The following is a 24,424-nucleotide window of genomic DNA, read 5'->3' on the forward strand; positions in this document are numbered from 1 at the left end:
CTCTGGTTTATGTGGCCCTTTCTGTCTCTTGGGTTAATACTTTCCTTGTGTCTTTGGTGTTCTTCATTCTCCTTTACTCCAGGTGGTTGGGACCAACTGATGCATTTTAGATGGCCACTTGCAAGCTTTTATAGTCTTCCGTTTTAAAGCCCTTTCTTTTCTTTAAAATGGGAAAAACAAATGTCTACGTTTGAAAATTCTGGAGTTACTTCACAATTTGTTGTAAGTAAGCAGTGTTCCCTTCTGACTCTTCAGTACTGTTATTTGGAGAAACATGTATCTGAGGGTCCTTGGGAACAGGTATCCTTTTATTGATTGTTAACAGATAAATCGAATGTTTGGCTTCTTGCCTATGTAAGCAAACGTAAGGAGGATGGATACAGATAGATGAGGAAATAGACATGGGGCCAGTTGCAAAATAGTAAATTCGAAGTTCCAAATGAGACTCATTCACTGACATAAAAATGGGAACATATTTAAGTTTCTACATACTGGATTACTATATAAAACTGGATACTTCTGCTTTATTGGAAGGTTGTTTAAAGTAAACCCATAAACTCTTTAAAGTGACATATATGAAGTTTGTAGATAAACATGTATGTTTCAACTGGAGAAAAGCAGAGTCCTCCTAGAAGAAATTCTGTGGAAATAGTTTCCTAATGTTATCCTTATTGTTAGCTCCCAGGGTAGCTCTAAGCAAAGATGCCTTGCCCGTCTGTATGTCTTGCAAAAAGTTAAAGCAGAACAAACAGGATTTCACAGTAAAACCTCTTTAATTCCATTTGTAAATTCAATTTGCAAGCATTTCCACATCAGACACATGAATCTGATAAATAGGAAGTTTAAAACAATGATCTGCCACAATTTTTTAAATTTTATAAATGAATAAAGGGGAAAAAAAACCTAAAATGAGTAAAAGGTTCAATCTAAGGCTTGAACAGTTGAGAAGTATGTCCATTTGCCTTAATTTTTGTGTCAGAGTATTTATTGCTCTGTGTGAAAGGGACTTTTAGATTAGAATTACTTATGATTATTGGAGGATGCAGTGGTTTTTCATGAAATTCATCTTGCTGAGTTCCAGCTCTTTGCACTTTCTTTGGCCCATCTCTGTTCAGTTTCTGAGTCTTGCCTTGTGTTCCTTTTAGTCCTCAGAGCAGAATTTTCCTTCTCTCTCCCATCTCTTCTTTTGGCCTTCCCGGCCTTGCCATTTACTTTACCACCCCTTCTTTGATCTTTTCTATTGTTTTCTTCCTTTATTACCTCTGTTACTGGTTTGGGCTGGAGGGTGACCAACGGGCCAGAGCCACAGGTTGTCTCTTTTGAGTGTGGCCCAGTCTCGTAAGGATGAGCCTGATTATTTTCATTGTCTACTTGCTACATCAGTACCATCTTAGCCTCACTTGCCCTTGAGCCCATGAGTAGGCCACCTATGGATTGTAACTTCTTTTTTCTCTTATCTATTTCAAAATTAGCTTGTAATATTATTTGAAATGAGGAAATTTCTATTTTAAGAATATATATATGCTATGTCATATTTTTGGAAACCCTGGTGGTGTAGTGGTTAAGAGCTATGGCTGCTAACCAAAAGGTTGGGAGTTCGAATCCACCAGGCGCTCCTTGGAAATTCTATGGGAGCGGTTCTACTCTGTCCTATAGGGTCACTATGAGTCGGAGTCGACTTGATGGCAATAGGTGTTTAATGGGTTTTATGTCATATTTTTACTGGCTACCCCACCCCTTGTTGTTAGTTACCGTCAAGTTGATTTTGACTCCTGGAAACCCCCAGTAATCCTATCTGATTTTACTGAGCATATTTTTGAGGAAAGGAAGCAGTATGCAGTAGGTTTGAAAGGTGGGCCGTATTCAGTCCTGTGTAGGCTCACGTTGGCCTTTGTGTCCTCGTGTCCTAGAGCAAAGGCATTTGCATTGCACAAGTCTGTTCACGTTTTATGATGATCTCGCAGTGTCATTCAGGGACAGAAGCACTGAATGAATCAGAAAAAAGAGGGCTAAGTGCCCTTGCCATGGGTGATTGCTTCTCTCGGAAGCACATGTGAAAGTCCCCCTTCCTACAAATGGATTCGGTGGTTATACTTTTCTTTGTATTCTAGACTTACCTGCCTTCAAAAGATGAAAAAGTAAAGGTACAATTTTAGAGTGGTGTCTCTCAAACTCTCTGTGGTGAAAGTAAGGTCCCTATTCTTCTATAAAATGCAGTTAAAATCAATTTCTAGAAAATGGAATGAAAAACAAAGACACACAAAATACAATCCACCATCTTTTTATTATTACTGGATTCAACCGACATAAGTTTAGTTTGTCCAATTGCCGTACAAGTTTCTAAATTTTACCCTCAGTATCTGTGTTGTCATGTCACAGCCCAGGAACAGCTTGCAGACCAGCACTGGCTGGAGGCCACACTTTGACAGCCTTGATTTAGGGTACTCCTACACATACCAAAAGATCTGAAGTGCTATTTTCAAACAGCAACTCAGTCAATGTTTTTGGGTCATTACTCTAGGTGAATTTAGAAAATCCTGAAGGTAGGAGGAAAAAAGAAACAAGATACCTATTTAAAATGAACTGCAGTCTAAATGTAGAGAATAAACCCTTATCAAGGATTCCTAGTAGAAAATAAGCATAAAGTTAATACTTGCTGTATCATAGTGTGATCTAGGCAGGTATGTGTCCTCTTGCCTAAAATACAGAGCTTTTGAAGAATGGGTTAATTTAAATTAAAAAGCTTTAAAATCCCCTTCCCCAAATATGTGCTTCACAGAGAAAATAGCCTTCTTTATCCCTGGCTCTGTTTGAATATTAACAAACACTGAGTCAGAGAGTCCTTGCTACACTGTTGCGTGGTTGCTTCTTTATTTTTTTGTCTGCACAGTGCCAATTGCTCTCAAATAAGTCTAATTTTTGGAATGCAGTTCCATTCACAGTCACAGATGTTGGGTTCTTCAGGGGCTTTGAGCTTTTTTTTCTGTGCTAAGAAAGCATTACATGAGATAGACAGTCGACTGGGATTACAATTCAATGTGTCAGCTAACTCCGAAATCCCCAGAATTTAGCACTCCTGGTCAACAGATACTCTCCAGGGAACATGGCCTCCAGAGATCAATTATTGGATCACATCCATCTAACCCAGGAGTGGGTTTGATGGTAGCTGTTTTTATTTTCTATTACAAATGGAGCAATAATGTATATTTCATAAGCACAGACGATAAAAGAATATTTATTTCAAAAATGGTGTTAGTTCTGTTGGATGATTTTGCATTCCATGGGATTAGTTTTACAGACGTTTGAACTGGTAAAGCTGAAATCATGAAAAGGAATGTAGTGCCTTAAGATTTTTAGAATAAAATGAAATATGAACCCATTTAAGACTTTTACTTTAAAATATTAAGAAAATAAATAAATTCTCTTGACCAAAATGTCTTATGTACAATAAAATCACAGGTAAGTAGCAGGTAAAAGGTAAGTGATATTATTGAATTTCCCCTCTAGTTAAGAAGAAACCTAATTACAATTTGTCTTCATGGTTCACATCAAAAGTTCTGATTGTGCTGGTTTCTCATGCAACATTGGAATAATTCATTATGGCAAATACAGAAAGTAGACAATAGAGTTTAAATGGTGTATACTTTTATACTTCTATGTTGTGTTCCTATCTTACAGACTTTTATAGTATTGAATAAAGGGAAGGCCATCTTCCGGTTCAGTGCCACCTCTGCCCTGTACATTTTAACTCCCTTCAATCCTCTTAGGAAAATAGCTATTAAGATTTTGGTACATTCATATCCTTTTTCAAGTGATTAATATTTGTACATAATCTGTAAGTGCTCTGTAGCTAAATATAAACTTATGTTGGGAAATGACCGTATTTGATGGCTTTTATCACTTTTTTATCTTCTTTTGTCACATAAACCTTATTCTTCAAGTTGATTAATCACGGAAACTTACGAAGTTGTTAACAATATATATAATACCAGTGTGTGTGTGTGTGTGTGTGTGTGTGTATATGTATGTATATTTGGTATCTCTCAAAAAATATTTGCATGTATTGAATCCTGCAAGTCTAATGCAAGGTAGCCATATTTATCTTTACCATGCTAGCACAAAGTTTGTGTAGAAGTTTGCAGTGAATTATGATATAATAACAAAGACATTTACCTCCATATGCTATAATAACAAAGAAGTTTACTTCCAGAGCTAAATCTAGACATACCTATAATATAAAACACTAACAAAGAAATGTACTTCCATATGATATAATAACAAAGAATTTACTTCCAGAGCTAAATTTAGACATATCTATAATATAAAACATTTTAGTGTTCCTTTGAATAAACCTTTAAGCATTTTTTTTTAATTGGAGACTGTCAGGAGATTTTAGCCAATATTTGGCTATTTCTTGAACTTTTCTAATGAAATCTATACGGAAACACTGGCTGAATTTCAAATTTAAGTCATTGAATTATGACCTTGCCATGCAAAACTCACTGCTTCGTAAAGACCCTGGAAGTTCATGAAGTTAATGAAAGAAGCTGAGATTATATTTCAAAATGGTCTTTCGGGATTTGCCTTTGTGATTCCCATTGGTGTTCAAAAGAACTCTATGCCTAAATTCATCCCTTTATGGTCATTAGTGAAAAACAATTTCTTCACCATTTTATTTGGTGGCTTTGACAAAAATAAACATGAAAATACTGAAATTACCAGAGCTCATACTACTTGATTTAAAAAAAGGTGGGAATTCTAAAATTAAAAAATCCATTTAAGTTTTAATCCGAAAACAAGAGATTCCTTAAGGGTATAGATACACTAACATAAAAGTCGTACGTATGTTCTGGGTTTTTGCATTTATGTGGAAGTTTCCTTCTGCTTTGTGTTTCTAGTGCCATCATGTGGTCATTTGATGAAAACTTTCTTTTTCACTTTAAGGAACGTTTTTGTTTTGGCAGTAAATTGTAGTGGAAAGAATATTGGATCTGAAGGCAAAAACCTATTTTCTAGTCCTTGGTCAAGTTCCCTAAATTCTCTAGAGCTTAGTCCTTATTTACCTAATTTCTAAAATTTAGTAATTGAACTATTTTTTTTAAGGTTCCTTTCAGCTCTATAACTTGTTTCGTGCATTTGTTTTAGCTAACGCTTAGATAATATTTAGTAATTCACAGGCACTGTTCCAAGCACTTCACATATATTAACTTGTTTAATCTTTACCTCAAACGGCAGTCTTTACATTATTAGTGCCGTTGTATAGAAGTAAACTGAGACACAGATTGCTTAAGTGACACAGAGGGGCTGAGTGACTTGCCCATGATCACTTTACTGTGTTGAATTTTAATTACATTCACGTCTGTTTAAATCCTGGCCTTCAAGAATATTCCTCTTCAATCTGACCCAGTGCTGTTGCACAAATGCATAAGCCCACTCAAAATAGGGCAGCCCAACACTTAGCATCATGCTGTACTTTGACTACAAATTATTTTCATTCACTAAACTAAATTGTATAATATCTATTTAAGGAAATTACAGTATTGGAAGTATATGCCCTTCTTTAACAGTTTACTGTTTTAATTACCTGAATTAATTCAAAAAATGCTTTCTGTCCAGAAACTCTTCAAGTCCAGGTTGCACACAATCTTTCCACTAAAGTTATCAGGGAGGTATATATATTGATTTAATAACAGTAGCAAAAGCATCAACATATACTGATATAACGCTTTCCCATAGATTATCTTATACATACATTTTCACCTACATTATCTCATCTATACAACTACTTACATTTTAAACCTGCAGAAGCTAAAATTTAAAGAGATTAGATAATGACTTGCCTACAGTGTTTATGTCACAAGAGTCTGGCTGAACTGCTCTTCAAGCTTTTCAGTGTTAGTTTTCTATAATATTTGGATCTGGATTTTCTTCTGTGCATTCCTTAACAATAACCTACATTATTCAGCATGCTAATTATGTGCACAATTTTGACGAACTGCGTGTTTATGACAATGAGTAATCCTCCTGACTGGACAAAGAATGTAGAGTAAGTTCATGTTATTTTAAATTGTCTAGTATACATATATAGACATACATAGATATAATTGTTTGGAATTTTGAAACTGTCTGAATGCAGCCACTAAATAAAACTGAAGAACATTTTTTATTACAGCCATTTTCTAAACACAATTACATAGTGGGAAGACAGTAGTCATTGGCCCTCAGGTCTGCTGGTATCTCTCCTTCACCTGTACCTGGCGGGTAGCAGAGTCCATCATTCTTGGACACTCATCATCTTTTCTTTAGGACCTCCAATGGCCAAAGCAAACACAATGAAAAGAGCCAATATGGTGGACCTTGGTTTCTGAATCCAGTGAGTGAACTAAAAAGGGCAGACCACAAATGCTGTAACAAGTCAGTACTGGGTTTCACAGAGTTTTCCTTTCCATTAGGCACAGCCACTTCATGTCAGGCTCATACCAGTTTCAAGTGTGATCACTAAGGAATTGGCAGGGGAAAAAATGCCAAAATAAGGGATTTTAGAACTTGAAACTTCAGTAGATAGAGTACAAAACTAACTGAAGTGAAAGTTAGGGTAGCACTTTCAGAAATCAGAAGCATTACTAATTACTCTCAGCTCTGGGCATACCTTTGAGAGCAGAGGCCGGCTTTGTGCTGATCACTGCTGCAGCTGCTTTAATTGTGGCTGCTCCTGTTTTGGGGATCCCCTCTGGGCTCACATTGCCTGTAAGGTAATCCCTATTACTCTAAGGTTGCTGACCCTTAAAACAACCGCAGAGGGATTCCCCCACAGCCCTTAATGACACTTGCATCTAGAGCCAATCAGAAACAAAGATGCTCAAGGAAATAATAAAATTAACATACAAAGAATACCCAAGTATTGGAGTTAACTTGTCAGGCCCTACAGGTCTTCACTCCCCCTCCTGTGATTTTATGCTATCCACTCCCCACCCCATTTCTGAGTAGAACACTTAAACCTTGGAAACATTCAAGTTTCTCAGTGATCACATTTTTTCCCTAAATTAAATTATCACTTTTTATGTCCCTAGAATGGGCCAGCTTGGTTTTAATGAAGTCCTTTTTCCAGGCAAGTTAACCTATGGTGTTAGAAAACTTGCTACTTTGTCAATGTTCTATAATTCTTAAAACAGTTGAAATTGAGTTGGTTTCCCCCTCCCTCTTTAAAAGAAAACCATTTTATGCTTCTGCAATATCGTTGATTGGCTACTCCATCCTGTGACTGTACTGGATAATTCTCGGGAGGCTCTATTCATTTATATCAATACCAAGATATATCCAACAGTAGCTAGGTAGACTATATTCAGTCTGTGTTACTTACACTGCTGTTAGGATACTTTAAACAACTCTTCATGTGTTAGGGGGTTGAATTTAAATTTCAGACCAGGTCTTATTTCTATGAAAATAAAATCAAAACTTGCTTAAATTCCTTTTTAGTATTCATCTAGTCTACTGATAGACTGATGAAAAAAATGGATATGTTATGGGAAAAAAAATATTACTTGATCAATTCTTTTGGATACTTATCTCCAGGTACACCTTCACAGGAATATATACATTTGAATCACTCATAAAAATTATTGCAAGGGGCTTCTGCTTAGAAGATTTTACTTTCCTTCGGGACCCATGGAACTGGCTCGATTTCACTGTCATTACATTTGCGTAAGTGCCTTTTTTGAAACTTTAAAAAAAACATAGTTTTTGTTTTCTGTAAGTGCTTATGCTTTGAAAGACTACTTTGGTATGAAATTTAAGCTCTGGATTTTAATGTAGCGCAACAGAGGTCAAAGTGGCATTTCCCGTTGGCGTGAAGCTGTGGCAGTAGTTGAAATGATTCATGCAAACCACAGTTTTCAGAAAATTTCATACATGCTGCTTCTCCAACACACATCCACCCTAACATGAAAGAATGGGTATATTCATAATATGTCTGTCAAATGGTTTTTAAAACTATAGCCAAAACAGTTCTGCTAGCCCCACAAAATTGCATTGACCTTACCTGTATTATTCACTCTCCCTGCTTCTTTTGTGACTTTGGTGGAAAAGAGAATATAAGCATCTACTAGCATCAAACCATGCCAACATATCAAATGAAAAGAAAAAAGAAAGGTACAACAGAATATATTAAATTCTCATTTCATCAACAAAATGATTTTTTCAGACTTATGTAAAAACATACACAGTCTCTGCTCTTTCAGTTTCTCCCCTGATCCCTTTTCTTACTTCCTCTTTCTTCTTTCCCTTTACCCCTTTTTTCATCTTTCTTTAACCTCCATATAAATGAACCTTCTCACCCTTATCTTCTGTCTATATCCAAAAAACCAAAACCAAACCCGTTGCCATGGAGTCGATTCTGACTCATGGCAATCCCTTGTATACAGAGTAGAACTGCACTCCACAGGATTTTCAAGGCTGTGACCTTTTGGAAGCAGATCGCCAGGGCTTTCTTCCAAGGCACTTCTGGGTGGGTTCAAACCTCCAAACTTTCAGTTAGTAGTCAAGCGCTTAACCGTTTATGCCTCTCAGAGACTCTTGCCTGTCTAGATAGACTTAGCACAATTTCTGCAGACCAGTAAATTTCCACAAGAAAGAAGAGACTCAAAAAGAATGGGATACCATTTAGGAGTAGATGAAAGTAGAGTGTGGAAGAAGGTGGACCACCACCACACGCCTTTGTCCTTCCTACAGAAAAGATGACTTCTTGGCCTCCTACAGTTGGTGGACAGCGGGAGGAGGGGGTGCCTTGATATACTCAGAGTTCTAAAGGCTGCCGGGCTCATCCAAATGCCATATCTGGCCAAATGAGCCAATTTTTCACCACTCCCTCTGGCCACAACTCAAGAGAAGGCATACTGGGGCCTCTGTTTCTTAAGAATAAACTAGCAACAATGGCAGAGCAGCATTCCAAAGACCAAACCCACTGCCATCCAGTCAATTCTGACTCATAGTGAACCTATAGGACCGGACAGAACTGCCCCATAGTATTTCCAAGGCTGTAAATCTTTATGGAAGCAGACTGCCACATCTTTCTCCCACGGAGTGGCTGGTGGGTTCGAACCGCTGACCTTTCCGTTAGCAGCTGAGCGCTTAACCACTGTGCCGCCAGGGCTCCTAGAGCAGCATTAGGCCCTGCTAAAACGCGGCTCTTAATTTGACTGACTTTCACTTGAAAGTTACACAATGAAAAACTTAATTACGTCCCGAAAGTCCACATGGCCATCTGCCTTTTCATGCCTAAATTTCTGTTAGGTGATTTCATGTATTTTTCTTCTAACTGAAACCATAGCCAAGGTTTTTATTTTTTCTCTTTTTACTTAATTCTCCTAAGTATATGTTACATTGATTATATTGCTTTCTGAAGTAGCAACAGGAATGCATACTCCATGAAGTTTACATGTAGCTGACAGCCTTAAATTTTGTGAATAAAACCTCAGTTATGGAGTTGAATTTCTAAATTGTTACTTAAAATATTTATCATTTAAAAATCACCAAAAAAGATCCTTTATAAAAGACCCAAGCAAAAAAAATATAAATTCTGCTTAAATCTTGAATAACTCTGATTTAATTCTACAGGTATGTAACAGAATTTGTAAGCCTAGGCAATTTTTCAGCTCTTCGCACTTTCAGAGTCTTGAGAGCTTTGAAAACTATTTCTGTAATCCCAGGTAAGAAGTGATTAATGTAAAGCACAAGGCTCCTTGAACCTACAGCTCTTTCTCTGTATCCTGTTATTGTGTTTGTGTGTGAACTCCCTATTACAGATACGTGACGGAGTTTGTGGACCTGGGCAATGTCTCAGCGTTGAGAACATTCAGAGTTCTCCGAGCACTGAAAACGATTTCAGTCATTCCAGGTGAGAGCGAGGTTAAACACCGAGGCTGACCTATGTCTTTTCGGCAGCGACATCTTTGCTTGACTTTCCATATTACAGAACATAGCGAATCATTACACGGGGTGTTACGTAGAAAGTGATTCTTACTGTCTGGACATAAATTTTTGTGTTTTCACATTTTTTCATCAGGCTTGGAGTTTAACAGTTTCTTGCCTGCGATACCGTAATACACAGTCTGTGTTATTTGCGCAGAAAGATGCCATGTTGTTGTTGTTTTTCTTCTTCATGTCACTTGAACCAAGAATTTGTTCCCCGTTGAATGTACCAATATGTAACTTCTTGTTTATTATAGGCATTGACAGCTATTGTAAATCCTAATATTACTAACAAAAGATAATAAAGAGTAGCATGAATCTGATTGGAGCATTTATTATCTTAAAGTGCAGTTATACATCAAACTGCCTCCAGGTTTAGAGCAAAATCTTTTCCACTTTAAATAGGAATTTTAAAATGTATATTTAATTCGTTATAATACTGACAACTGACCCTAATGAAAGCGTGGGACAAAGTTCATTAGCAAACAGGAGAAACACAAGATTCTTATCTTAATGTAGGCTTCCTGAAGACCATCAACCATTTCATTGTTTGAGGGATTGTTACATTTCAGTTCATCTCTGTTAGCTCTTCAGCCTTCCATGAACTATTGCTCTTCCGCTAGTGTTTCAATCATATTTGGACTTATGCATGGATTCCATGCTTTCAAGAAAATTGTGTGACGCTTTTATTATTTCAGGTGTGTTAAAACTTCATTGTAATCTCCTTTCTTTCAGGCCTGAAGACCATTGTGGGGGCACTAATCCAGTCAGTGAAGAAGCTCTCTGATGTCATGATCCTGACTGTGTTCTGTCTGAGTGTGTTTGCTCTAATTGGGCTGCAGCTGTTCATGGGCAACCTGAGGAATAAATGTGTACAATGGCCTCCCACCAATGCTTCCCTGGAGGAACATAGTATAGAGAGGAATGTAACAGTGGATTACAACGGCACACTTGTAAACGAAACTGTTGTTGAGTTTGACTGGAAATCATATATTCAAGATTCAAGTAAGAATTGTTGTTGTTAGTTGTCATCAGAATAGAACTACTCCATAGAATTTTCTTGATGGTAATCTTAATGGAAGCAGATCACCAGGACTTTTCTTCCGCAGTTCAGCTGGGTGGGTCAAACCAACAACCTTTAAATTAGCAGTCAAGTGCAAACTGAATTATTTATTTAATGGAAATGTAAAAAATGACCCCATAATAGGTTGTAGTCTCTTTAAAAAATTACCTAATTAGTCTATTTTAAAATATTTAAAATTACGTTTTTATTTCACATTGCTTTCCCCTGGATTTTAAACAATAGAACATGTATGTTTTTGGAACTGATTTTAAAGAAGAGCTTTGTTGATCACCTTGTTAATGGTTTACACATACTTTTAATTCTTTAATTGATAACTATTCTCGTTTTGACTCTTAAATGTGACTTTCTGTTGTATCATTATGTGGGAGGCTGAAGAATTTAGCTAGAATGAAATATTCCCAGGAACTTTGCTGAAAAGTCTTCTTATGATGACTGAGACAATCAAATGAGATAAAATATGTGAAAGACCTTTGGAAATTCTAAAGTGTTGTACAAATATAATCCATTAAATGATAATTACAGAATGCCTCTTATGTACCAGAACTGTACTGGATGCTGGGGGAAAAAATGATGACAACTCACGGCTTCATGATGCTTAGAGTTTAGTGGATTATTGTTACTGTCATTTTATAGAAGCCAAATGAGACCTAAAGATACACATTATCTTACATTTGAAAAGTAATACTATATCAAAAAGAAGGAAATTGGAGTTAATTAAGCTTTAGAAAATGTTTTTGTAGCTAATACTATATATGCATCCTTTACTGTAAGCGGCCTAAATACATCCTGAGGGTTGGTAGAATGTATATTACAATTATTTTTTTTAATGTATAAATGGTGTTAAAAATCAGTAGAAGACCAGAAAAGATACAACACTTTTATTTTGAAATATGTCATTGTTTTGAGAAAGCCAAGAAATCCCTCTCTTTTTACAGAATGAAATTTTATTTTTCTGAAGGTGGTGGAAAAACAGTGATACCTTTCTAAAATATTATGTTAGTACCTGTGATTATCATTAATTTTACATTCATAATGAAGAAATACTTTGTACTATTAAGATCTAATCCCCTTAATATAATATCTAGTATTTGGAGGGAGAAAGGGAAAATTCTTATGTCGTTGAATGAATATGTTTTAAAATATTTAAAATTACTCAATGAATTCTACAAGTAGGACCTTATCTTCCTGTTCTCATTTTAGTATTTTTAATAATGCAAGTGTTCCTTATATCACTTTATTTTTTCCAAACAGGATATCATTATTTCTTGGAGGGTTTTTTAGATGCACTGCTATGTGGAAATAGCTCTGATGCAGGGTAAGCCAATAGTGTGTGTGTTTGTGTGTGCATAAATATATGTATTTTTTCCTCTTTTTATAGCAACTGACAAAAACAGCCAATTAATTTTATTCACACTAATTTTCTATAATTAAGATTACTTTTAAAGTGAGAGATTAATCAAATATTAGGCAAGTTCTTATGTTTTCTACAAAAAACAGTAGTACTTTTAGCTATAATGCTGCTTCCTTTAGATAAAATTATAACCAAAAACCCATTGCCGTTGTGTCCACTGCAACTCATAGCAACCTATCGGACCAAACAGAACTACCCCATAGGGTTTCCAAGGAGTGGCTGGTGAGTTTGAACTGCTAACTGGTAGTTAGCAGCTAAGCTGTTAACCACTCTACCACCAGGACTCCGAATCAACTCTGGAGACTCCATAGTAAGGAACGTGAAATAGACAGATCTGTTAAAATGCTAATTGTCAACGGAAAATAGTTTGTAAAGTATTATTAAAGACTTGCACCTTAAAATATGGATAGTAAAATTGGCTAGTAGCTACTAAAATTATATTAAGTCAAAAGTTGAGAAATGTGTTATTAGTCTTTGAAATAGCAATTCTTCTTGGGAAAATGTTAAAAGTATAGCATGCCACCAAAATAAAAAGACATCCGAACACCTTGTAATACTTCCTTTTATCCTGTTTACAGCCAATGTCCAGAAGGATACATGTGTGTGAAAGCTGGTAGAAATCCCAATTATGGCTACACAAGCTTTGATACTTTCAGTTGGGCTTTTTTGGCCCTGTTCCGACTGATGACTCAAGACTTCTGGGAAAATCTTTACCAACTGGTGAGAACCCGAATAGACACATACTGCATTTAAGTAGAAGTGTGCAAGAAAACCAGTTTAGTTACAAAATCCAAACCACAGCATAATATAGTGGAAAGAAAAAAAAAAAAAAAAGAACAAGAACCAAACCTGTTGCCGTTGAGTCGATTCTGACTCACAGGGACCCTGTAGGACAGAGTAGAATTGCTCCATAGAGTTTTTAAGGCGATAAATCTTTATGAAAGCAGACTGCTTTGTCTTTCTCCCACAGAGCAGACCGACTGATCTTTCACTTAGCAGCCAAGCATTTAACCACTATGCCTCCAGGGCTTGAAATCAGGAGATTTGAGTTCGTCTTTTATTAATTGGAACACATGCTTAGCATAGTGATGCCAGGGATAGAAATTCTCTCCCATTTCCCCTTTCCCATCCTTCACAGATACATCCTCCCTTCAGTCTCACCCATACTTTCAAGCACTATCACTCAAGTGGGAGATGATGAAAGATGAAGAAGGCTCAGCTCTTTAATGGGGATCTCCATTGTGTTTTATCGATTCCACTTTATTCTTGGTGAATGAAAGAATGCCATTCTAGAGATGAGAGTTTGAACGCATGAGTTAGGGGAGAAGGCAGAGGATCAGGTTAAGACAGCTCAAGAGGTAGGAAGGGCTGTGACCAACATAATTATTATCTTATTAGAGTCCTGTAAGACGCACAAGTAATCTGAAAGTTGAAGCCACAGGTTAGTGAAATAATATTGAAAAATTAATTCTGATATTCTTGTTTCCAGACATTACGTGCTGCTGGGAAAACATACATGATATTTTTTGTGTTGGTCATTTTCTTGGGCTCATTCTACTTAATAAATTTGATTCTGGCTGTGGTCGCCATGGCCTATGAGGAACAGAATCAGGCCACCTTGGAAGAGGCAGAGCAGAAAGAGGCCGAATTTCAGCAGATGCTTGAGCAGCTTAAAAAGCAACAAGAAGCAGCTCAGGTAAATGTACTGAAGCAAATGTGCCCCCTTCACTGCATGATCCATTTTATTTTTTTCTTTTGGTTTATTACAAAAATTCTAAAGAGAAAGTGAGAGACAGATAATTGTTTAAAAATACCTGAGATAAATTAGTCGAATTAGAATTTCTACATTTTGATAAAGTACTCGGCTGCTAACGAAAAGGCTGATGGTTCAGACCCACCCAGCGGCTCCATGGGAGAAAGACCTGGTGATCTGCTTCTGTAAAGATTACAGCCAAGAAAACCCTGTGGGGCATTTCCACTCTACCACATGGGGTTGCTATGAGTTGGAAAAGACTAGATGTCACCCAACAACAACAACATAGATCTTTTAGTTTAATTATTCAAGATGTGTATAATATTGACCATAATAGAACGGTCTCATGCTATTTTCATTATCTTAAGATTCTCAGAATAAAAGGGAAAATGTAATATTTGGGTTTTCTCAAGTGGGAAACTTTTAATGAATGAATATACTGGCAATTGGAAAAAATCTTAAAAGATCATCTTTTCTTAGAAAAAAATTATTGGTTATTACATAAAACGCCGTCCACCCAGTTCTTAGAAGATAGTCTCTTCTTTTCTTCAAACAAAAATATGTTGACTTTTAATGTAGTTGTCTAATTGCCTTTATTACATAAATAAGGAGGCTATCAAATAACGTTCTCTGATAACAGCAGTATATACAGTAGGCATGTGAAAGTCACCAATCTTACAGAAATCAAGCAATCTGAGAAGGATTAGTTGTTCTTAAAGTGAGGTGTCAGTACTCATAGTAGCATAAATTGTAAAACCTCTCCTATCACTCACTTCTTCTTTGCTCTTTCTATTTAGCATATGAACAAACTTACTGTCTTTGCTAAAGAAGAAAGTTGCTTTGAGAATATTAATTTATTTGCAAGAGTCCCTGTATTGGGAGTTGTTGTTGTTGTGTGCCTTGGAGTAGATTCTGACTCATAGCGACCCTATAGGACAGAGTAGAACTGCCCCATAGGGGTTCCTAGGCTTAATCTTTACGGGATTAGATTGCCAGGTCTTTTCTCCCTTGGAGCCAGCCACCGATGCATTTGAACTGCCAACCTTGCAGTTATCAGCCAAGCACTTAACCATTGTACCACCAGGGCTCCTTGTATTGAGACTACTATAGGAAAAATAACACAAAAAGTGTCAACTTGTACCAATACAAGCTGTGATGAAAAAGTGATCCTTATACCATGCCCTCATGGCCAGCAAGAACCAGTAGTGAGTTGAAGACAATGGTGACAATTTTTGGAGAACTGATGAAAGTCCTATCGTGGTTAGCAGGAAACCTTTGACCCTCCATGTTGCATTCTTCTGGATAGAGTATCATAGAGGAGTGAGGAAGGAATTTTATCATCTTTCATAAATTTGATTGATAACATTTTGAAGGTATTGGACAACTTAATTTCAATAATTAGAGAGGGAATCTCAGATCTGTATCGCATTCCTCATGCCTTTGCATATGACCTCAAGCAACTCATCTGATTTTCTTCCATGCTCCAGTTTCTTTTTCAGAGCAAAGAAGGCAATGATAATTAAATGCCAATTTTTAGAGTAAATCAAATCTCAAAAAGTAATATGAATTTATGTCCTTGTTGATGCCTGATTGATCCTTGTCAATATGTGGTCTGTGAAGCGTAATACAGACAGTAATAAATGTTAACAGAGAAAACTGAATTATCTCTGAAAGCTTTCATTAGGTGGAAATAAAAAAATCACCCTTCACTTTCAGAGCTGCTTCTAAGTGAAATCAGCTTCAGTCAGACAAATGTATTTTTTAAATACCATGCAAATACTTGAGCTATTTTTAACCAGTTGTCTTTTAGTCGACTCCAACTCATGGCGACTCCCATGTGTGCCAGAGTAGAAATGTGCTCTGTAGGGCACATTTTCAGTGGATAATTCTTCGAAAGTAGAGAGCCAGACCTTTCTTTCATGGGGCCTCTGGGTGGGTTTGAGCTTACAACTTTTAGTTAGCAGCCTAGTGCGTTTACCATTTGAACCACTCCGGGCCTCCTTGAGCCATTTTAAAGAATTATAAAGTCTTCTCTAGTGCCATGTTGAAACCATTTCTCCACAATGTAGCAGGCAGCAGCTGCAACTGCCTCGGAGCATTCCAGAGAACCCAGTGCAGCAGGCGGCCTCTCAGACAGCTCATCCGAAACCTCTAAGTTGAGTTCTAAGAGTGCTAAGGAAAGAAGAAATCAGAGGAAGAAAAGAAAACAGAAAGAGCAATCTGGTGGGGAAGAGAAAGATGAGGATGAATTCCATAAATCTGAATCTGAAGACAGCATCAGGAGGAAAGGGTTTCGCTTCTCCATCGAAGGGAATCGATTGACATACGAAAAGAGGTACTCCTCCCCACACCAGGTATGGCCTTGCTGAGTTAAATGATGCATGAATGAAAACTAGACCACTGAAGGGAGGGGAGAGTTAAAATGGACTTTTGAATTTTCATGAGCTGAGTGACTGTTACTTTACCTGAATTTAAATCTGCCCTCTCTTCACATAGTTACGAGAAAATTCTACTCCATATATATGTAAGTCTACAGCTTGGTATAGTTGAAACAACACTGGGTTGAAAGTCAGGAGAGCTATATTCTGATCCCGGTACTGTCTGCTCTTACTGTCTGTAACTAACTACTTTTCATCTTTCTGGTTTGCAGGCTTCTTAGTGAAAAAGAAAAAAAATGTGGATTTTGGGCTAGCTTATAAGAAATGTCCCTTTGGTTATCTTACTATTTTATGTTTTTTATTCGCTTCTTTATAAACCATCATATAGCCTCCTAAAAATATTAGTTATGGTACAGTTTATTGAAAAGCATATCACTCTAAATTTCAGAACTGAACTTCTAATTCCAACATCACTGTGCCTTATAGGCGAAACAGGAATAATAGTTAATTTAAAGGGATTTTACAAAGATGGACTACAAGAATTTATAAAGTATTGGAATTCCTTGAAAGGAAAGAGCAGCAAATGTGGCCTTGTTAAGGTCACGCTACCAGTGTTGACTGAATGTTTACAATACGCATAGCAATGTACTAAGAATGTTTTCTTTTGAACTTGAGAAATGGTGGGTCATGTTTGTTTGTTTTTGAAATATCTTTTGGTCATGCTCTATCTCCCCATTCTTTAATCCCAAGGTCTAGAAGCCCCCTCCTATAAAACTAATGTATTTTAATTTGAATGCATATAAAATGGGAATGTTAATTGAAAAGAATGAGTCACATTTTGTTATGAATGCTGAAATCTCCTTCACTTACTCTTGCAAAATGAAAGCACAATCCAAATTGTCCTTTTAATATGATTCTCCCTTTTTTGTTGTTGTTGTTTCAAACTTTTAGTCTTTGTTGAGCATCCGTGGCTCTATATTTTCTCCAAGGCGAAATAGTAGAACAAGCCTTTTCAGCTTTAGAGGGCGAGCAAAAGACGTGGGATCTGAGAATGACTTTGCTGATGATGAGCACAGCACATTCGAGGATAATGAGAGCCGGAGAGATTCCCTGTTTGTGCCGCGGCGACATGGAGAGCGACGTAACAGTAACCTAAGTCAGACTAGTAGGTCGTCTCGGATGCTGGCGGTGTTTCCAGCGAATGGGAAGATGCACAGCACTGTGGATTGCAATGGTGTGGTTTCCTTGGTTGGTGGACCTTCGGTTCCTACATCGCCTGTTGGACAGCTTCTGCCAGAGGTGATAATAGATAAGCCAGCTACTGATGACAATGTAAGGAAGTTTTAAATAGTTTAGGCATGGCTGGCCCGTTATTGCTGCACCAGCCAGTGTTTCTACAGAATGGTACCCCTTGAGAATGATTCCTGGTTGGTCAAGCTGTGAATGTACCTGCATCTTGTAACATCTTTACTAGACTAACCAACTAAAACTTAAAACCTCAACTCTCTCCTGCATTAAACCCGAATGCATTTACTTATAAACCTGCTAAGGATAAATTAGACACAATAATAAGTTATTGCCTCCAGTTGGAGGATTTGCTGTATACCCATGCTGAATTTAGATAGCAGAATGTCCTCTAAGGCCCTGTACAAAAATAAATCAATGATTCCTATACTCAAGTGTGAAGGGTGTATAATAAATCTTTCCAACCAATTCTTCAATATAACTCTAGTTTAGAAGATTTTTGAGAATACTGTGCGTAAATAGATAGCTTCATTAGTCCCTTAAAATTTCTAGTTTTCATATTTGTCTTACTAAAAAAATGCTGATGTAGGTCTTCTCAGACGTAATCTAAATGAAGAGACACAAATTATTCATTCAGACAGTTATAATAATTGTCTGTGTACACAAAGGTATGTTATGTATTTGTGAATGTACCACAGATGAGGAATTTCTAAACGGATGTGGCCTCTTTTTAGACTGTTCACTCACTTGGAATTATATCAGCATGTTGAGGCATGACTAAGTCAGAATCAGATGACTCATTGCTTTGGTACCCTGGATGAAACTGTTGTCCACGCAGCAGGCGTGCATTTTTTTAACATACGGTTTGTGTTGTCAATGACTGTCCATGTCTTGTGTCCAAAAAATGAGATGGTAGCCAACTGTGTTGTAACTATTTGTATTTGTTTAAAAATAATGGGCTACCTTCTCAATACCAAGTGCCTTGATCATTTATGTGACTTGTCAAGTTATTAGTTTTTTACTACTAGTGCAAAAATAAGGGTAACTACAAATATGACTCTCAAGAGATTTGTCAACTATATCAAAACTGTATCATGTCTCATAAATTTATGAACTAGAAGGGTTAAAAAAAAATCTTCTTGCCGTATGACTAAGTGGTTGACAGTTTGGACATTCCAGGTTAATGATACAATAAGTCAGCAATATCTGCCATCACCAACTAAATATGAAAGTGCATGATGCGTGTGTTTCATGACATTCACTGTGTCACCTTTTGGTTGTTGGTTTATCATCTTGCTCAAGATAATTATTTAAAGGATTAGCTTTTTTTTTTTTTTCTTAAACAGGGAACAACCACTGAAACTGAAATGAGAAAGAGAAGGTCAAGTTCTTTCCATGTGTCCATGGACTTTCTAGAAGACCCTTCCCAAAGGCAGAGGGCAATGAGTATAGCCAGCATTTTAACAAATACAGTAGAAGGTGTGTCACAAATCTCACTGCTATTTCTGTTATTTTCACTAAACTTCTGTTGTCTCATTTGAAACAAATATTTTTAAGTTGAAAACAGTATACTCTTATGAGAAGACAATAGGTCTTACTTAAGAGATACTGCTTCTATCTACTCACATAATGTAGACAAAGTTCAAGATATTTATTTAAACTCTATGATATTGAGACTGCTTTCCTAATGTGTGTGTGTGGTAACTTTTTAAAAATTCAAGATAAAGCATTTCTGTGACGGGTTTCTAATCCCATTAGTCATGGTTGACCCTCTGTTCTGTCCCACTTAGCTTAGATCTTCAGCAGCAACACTGGCCCTTCTTTCCACATAAAAAATACTATACATACACTGGAATATTATTCAGCCGTAAAGAGAAATTAAGTTCTCATACATGCTATAACATGGATAAACTTTGAAAACATTATGCTAAGTGAAATCAGTCATACACAAAAAGATAAATATTGTATGATCTCAGTTACTTATTACCATTCCATATTATTCATATAATAGCTAGAATAAGAAAATGCACAGACGAAACTTATTAGTGGTTACCCGGGCCTGGGGGTAGAGAGAATGGAGAGTTATTGCTTGAAGGGTACTAAGTTTTGGGTGATGCAAATCTTTTGGAAATCTATAGTGGTGATGGTTACCCAACACAATGAATTTAAAGTCACTGAACTGCATACTTAAAAAATGTTAAAATGAAAAATTTTTTGTTATATATATTTTGCCACAATAAAATTTTTTTAAGTAAAAGAAAAAAAATGTCCTCAAGATTTCAAGAGATGAGGAGAGTAGGTCATCTTCACAAAATAAAAGTGAGTTAAAAAGAAAATTATTGGTTCTTAGCGATCCCTACTCCCATCACTTATAACCTGAGTATGACAACATAGCCAGACATTAACATAGGGCTGCACACAGTATCTCCATTACCCCAAACCATGTTCCTATTGGCACTTCATTTAAAAGAGCATTCACTTAACTTGATGTCAAGTACTGTACCACAATGTTAGTGCATGAGAGAAAAAAAACTATTCTTTGCTACCTCTACTTTATGTGTATTTAAATAACTTTGGGAATATGAAGAGTAAAATCTGTAATTTTTTTTTATCCAGTACAAAAGAAGATTGAGTCTTCGTAGCAAATGAAAATGTGTTGATTTCTGAAAAGAAATCTAGTAGATTTGAAATAAATAAATATAGGTTTACATAAAATATATTTTTGGGTGGTTGTTCTTTTTTTAATCTAGAACTTGAAGAATCCAGGCAGAAATGCCCTCCCTGTTGGTATAAATTTTCCAACATATTCTTAATCTGGGACTGTTCGCCATATTGGTTAAAAGTGAAACATATTGTCAACCTGGTTGTGATGGACCCATTTGTTGACCTGGCCATCACCATCTGTATTGTCTTAAATACTCTTTTCATGGCCATGGAACACTATCCAATGACGGAACATTTCAATAATGTGCTTACAGTAGGAAACTTGGTAAGCATATTGGAAGGTAAATGTGTTCAGTCTTCAAATTTTCTGTTTGAGAAATTGTTTATATTTAATAGCTTGTAGCGGTCTTTAACCACCCTTCCTACCTCCTGCCCCACAAGAGATGAGAATGTTATCTAGCTGGTTTGAACCTACCTTTTGCCAAAAATAACAACCCTGAAAGCCAAAGCAAAAACTGAGAAAGAGAATAATAGGCATAGGCCTACTGTACTACCTGCAAAGTCCATAGCGATATTTACAAATTTTACAAGATACAGAAACAGTTCATAGCTTAAGTACATATTTTTTTAATGATGTTATCACAGTCTCTCCAGCAGTAGAAGGTTAACATAAAATTGTGGATTATTTTATCCTATTTAGTCATCATCACTGTAGGCAATAATTTAACCGCTCAAAAATGTCTTCAGCTTTTCCGTTTCCAGGAACTACGTAGAACATGTATTGTTTTATCCATCCACCTGTATCAAAACCATGAAATACTGAAAACCTTCAGTGCATTTTGTGTATTGTATGAGTTAATCAATCAATCTGTTACCTTCAAGTCAATTCCAACTCATAGCAACCTTATAGGACAGAGTAGAACTACCCCTAGGGTTTCCAAGGAGCAGCTGGTAGATTCAAACTGCCGACTTATTGGTTAGCCACTGACTTCTTAACCACTACGCCACCAGGGCTCCATTATATGATTAGCAAGACCATTTTTGATGATGGTTTCCACTTAATTCTTCCATTTTTATACTTCAAAAATATAAACTATTAAAATGTTTGTCAGTTGACTCAGTTTAGGAGTATTAGTTTTTATTTGTTGAAATGCATACAGTAATACATGCATTTTCCATAAAATTTGTTTTGAAGTTTAGGGTGTTTTTAGGGTAAAAGGCAAAAAAACAAGTATAACATTTCTCAGTGATTTTAAAGTGCTTCTGTTTAAACTATGGAGGTAATTTTTTTTCATGTGCATGGCAAATAAAAACTAATTATGCACATATTGTAAGAATAGATAATCATTTATAAAGATAACTACATGGGAATATGATTATAGATAAATAAAACGGTTCATGGGCAAAATTTTGTCAGTAACTGGGCAGTATGAAGTATGTAGAGTTCGATGTAATGAAGGAACACTAGTGAAAAATAGGAGGTTTGCATTCAAATCCTAGTCTCGCAATTTTCGAGTTGTATGATTTTGGGCAAGTCATTTCATCCATCTGAAAATCTTCATTTCTCATGTCTCAGGTAATAGTTATAATACTTGAATTGTCCACTGAATAGAACTTTCGTGAGGATAAAATGAGATAATGTACATGAGAGCCTTTCTTCAACTATGAATTACTATACAAATGGAAGTTAGTAATAGACTCCCCATGAGGGAAGGCGGCATAAACAGTTTGTTCTAAGAACAAATATTATGTTGTTGTAGTTTATCATTAGCTGAGAGAGTTGGAGTAATTTTGTTTTGATTTTAGGTCTTCACTGGAATCTTTACAGCAGAAATGTTTCTGAAAATTATTGCCATGGATCCTTACTATTATTTCCAAGAAGGCTGGAATATCTTTGATGGTTTCATTGTGACGCTCAGCCTGGTAGAACTTGGCCTTGCCGATGTGGAAGGATTATCAGTTCTCCGTTCATTCAGATTGGTAAAAGACAAAACAAAACAACAGAAACTTTTCCAATAATGAGAGTTCTTGCATAGTACTGTCATAGATTTTACCACAGAACTATTAACATCTTAACTTTTTGTGTAAAATTGGCATTGTCAAAAACTACCTAACTAAAGAAATTATTCCTACTTAATTAGAAAAACCTTTATTGAAAAGAGCATAATCACATAGATTAATATATTACTTAGTTGCTATTTTGACTAATTATTATTTCTAGAGACTATTGCATTTAATATTTCCAGATGTAAGTAAATATTTTTAATGAAAAATCATCACCTTTTAATAGTTACTTAAAAATATTCACTGCCTTTTTTAACGGTGAATGACAATTTAATATGAGATGTCCATTCAGAAAGTTTTCCTAATTCTACCTCTGGAAAAAAATGCACCTCCCCAAGATCAAAAGAGAGGAATTCTTCACGATTACTAAACATGCCCAGGAATTCATATATATGTCCTTGCAAATTGGGAAGGAATTCTAGAGTCACGGGAAATATTCTGGGTTTGTCAATGCAGAAGCATCTAGCTGTATCAGTGCCCTCCAAAAACATTAACGAATATTAAGGATCTTTCTCCCGTTGTATCAGACTCAATATGATCTTATTTGGCCTGCTATTGATAAATGGACATCTTTCAGCAGAGATCATTGTGATTCAGATGTTAATACTATAGTGTCAGGCCTGGTATGCCTTAGAACCACCTTCAAAAAACAAGAATCCCAGAGTATCGTCAAAAATTCACTTCCAGTGAAAATGGTCTACATGGGTAAAATGTGCAAGAACCAGAATCTTCCTAGGGGATACAAAAAAGTAGTCATGAGTCCAAGAGGGTGAAAGGGCAAGGTAGATGTTGTTAAAGGTTTAATTTTAATCATCATTTGGTGAACCTCAATATATGTAAGGCTTTTAAAAATCATAATAATTTATATTAATTCTTTATTTTCCAGCTTCGAGTATTCAAACTGGCAAAATCTTGGCCAACATTAAATATGCTAATAAAGATCATTGGCAATTCAGTGGGGGCTTTGGGAAATCTAACCCTGGTGTTGGCCATTATCGTCTTCATTTTTGCCGTGGTTGGCATGCAGCTCTTTGGTAAGAGCTACAAAGATTGTGTCTGCAAGATCTCCAGCAACTGTGAACTCCCTCGCTGGCACATGAATGACTTCTTCCACTCCTTCCTGATTGTGTTCCGGGTGCTGTGTGGAGAGTGGATAGAGACCATGTGGGACTGTATGGAGGTCGCTGGCCAAGCCATGTGCCTTACTGTCTTCATGATGGTCATGGTCATTGGTAACCTGGTGGTATGTACCCACTTAAGATACGTATTTCAGGAATAGATTAAAAGCATGATAGAATGGTGACCATTTTGTCAAAAATAAATCATGATTATTCATTTACAAAGTCTCTTACCTTGGATATACCTATAGTCTCACTTAGACAGCATAGCACTATAGCAGTAACCTTCCAGTTTTTATACTCAACTGCATTGCAGCAATCATTACATCACATTTATTAAGTGATCTCCAGTAAAATATCCTATTGATACGCCAACAGAGTATCTCCAATAGCATATCCATAGAAGGATATGCTGGGAATTTTATGAATTCAGAGCCAAGAGACGGAGAATTCTGAAAATAAAAATTTAGAGAAAGTCCGACCTTACTTGCCAATAAGACTAAGAAGTGGTACCTTTAAGTGTTCATAATGATTTTGCCATTTCCTTGCCACTTCTAGACATATAGCATTCAGTCACTCCATGTCATGTGGCGGATGCATTAGCCAACCTGGGTTCATCAATTCTCTAGTGGCTCTAAATCAAAACAACAGATGGCTAATGATGCCTACAATTACCCTAATGGAGTAACTGATCAATCATCTCTCTCTTAAATCTGGAACATTACTGTTTATAGTGTAAGA

The 24,424-nt window shown here is 36.4% G+C and overlaps 1 protein-coding gene across 1 annotated transcript in view; it reads left to right on the forward strand.

The window, feature by feature from the left end:
- LOC101344289 (sodium channel protein type 1 subunit alpha) overlaps positions 1-24,424 on the forward strand; it is a 90,975-nt gene that overhangs the window by 11,642 nt on the left and 54,909 nt on the right. The window contains exons 2-15 of the mRNA XM_004375597.3: positions 3,679-3,797; positions 5,957-6,046; positions 7,573-7,701; positions 9,801-9,892; positions 10,702-10,971; positions 12,302-12,365; positions 13,040-13,181; positions 13,951-14,157; positions 16,284-16,568; positions 17,544-17,924; positions 19,184-19,316; positions 20,588-20,826; positions 22,308-22,481; positions 23,452-23,808. Of these exons, the coding sequence (XP_004375654.1) occupies positions 3,679-3,797; positions 5,957-6,046; positions 7,573-7,701; positions 9,801-9,892; positions 10,702-10,971; positions 12,302-12,365; positions 13,040-13,181; positions 13,951-14,157; positions 16,284-16,568; positions 17,544-17,924; positions 19,184-19,316; positions 20,588-20,826; positions 22,308-22,481; positions 23,452-23,808 (2,682 nt within the window). The remainder of the gene's footprint in view (positions 1-3,678; positions 3,798-5,956; positions 6,047-7,572; positions 7,702-9,800; positions 9,893-10,701; positions 10,972-12,301; positions 12,366-13,039; positions 13,182-13,950; positions 14,158-16,283; positions 16,569-17,543; positions 17,925-19,183; positions 19,317-20,587; positions 20,827-22,307; positions 22,482-23,451; positions 23,809-24,424) is intronic.

This window comes from Trichechus manatus, unplaced genomic scaffold (genome assembly GCF_000243295.1).
Source record: "Trichechus manatus latirostris isolate Lorelei unplaced genomic scaffold, TriManLat1.0 scaffold00037, whole genome shotgun sequence".
Classification (NCBI taxonomy): Eukaryota; Metazoa; Chordata; class Mammalia; order Sirenia; family Trichechidae; genus Trichechus; species Trichechus manatus.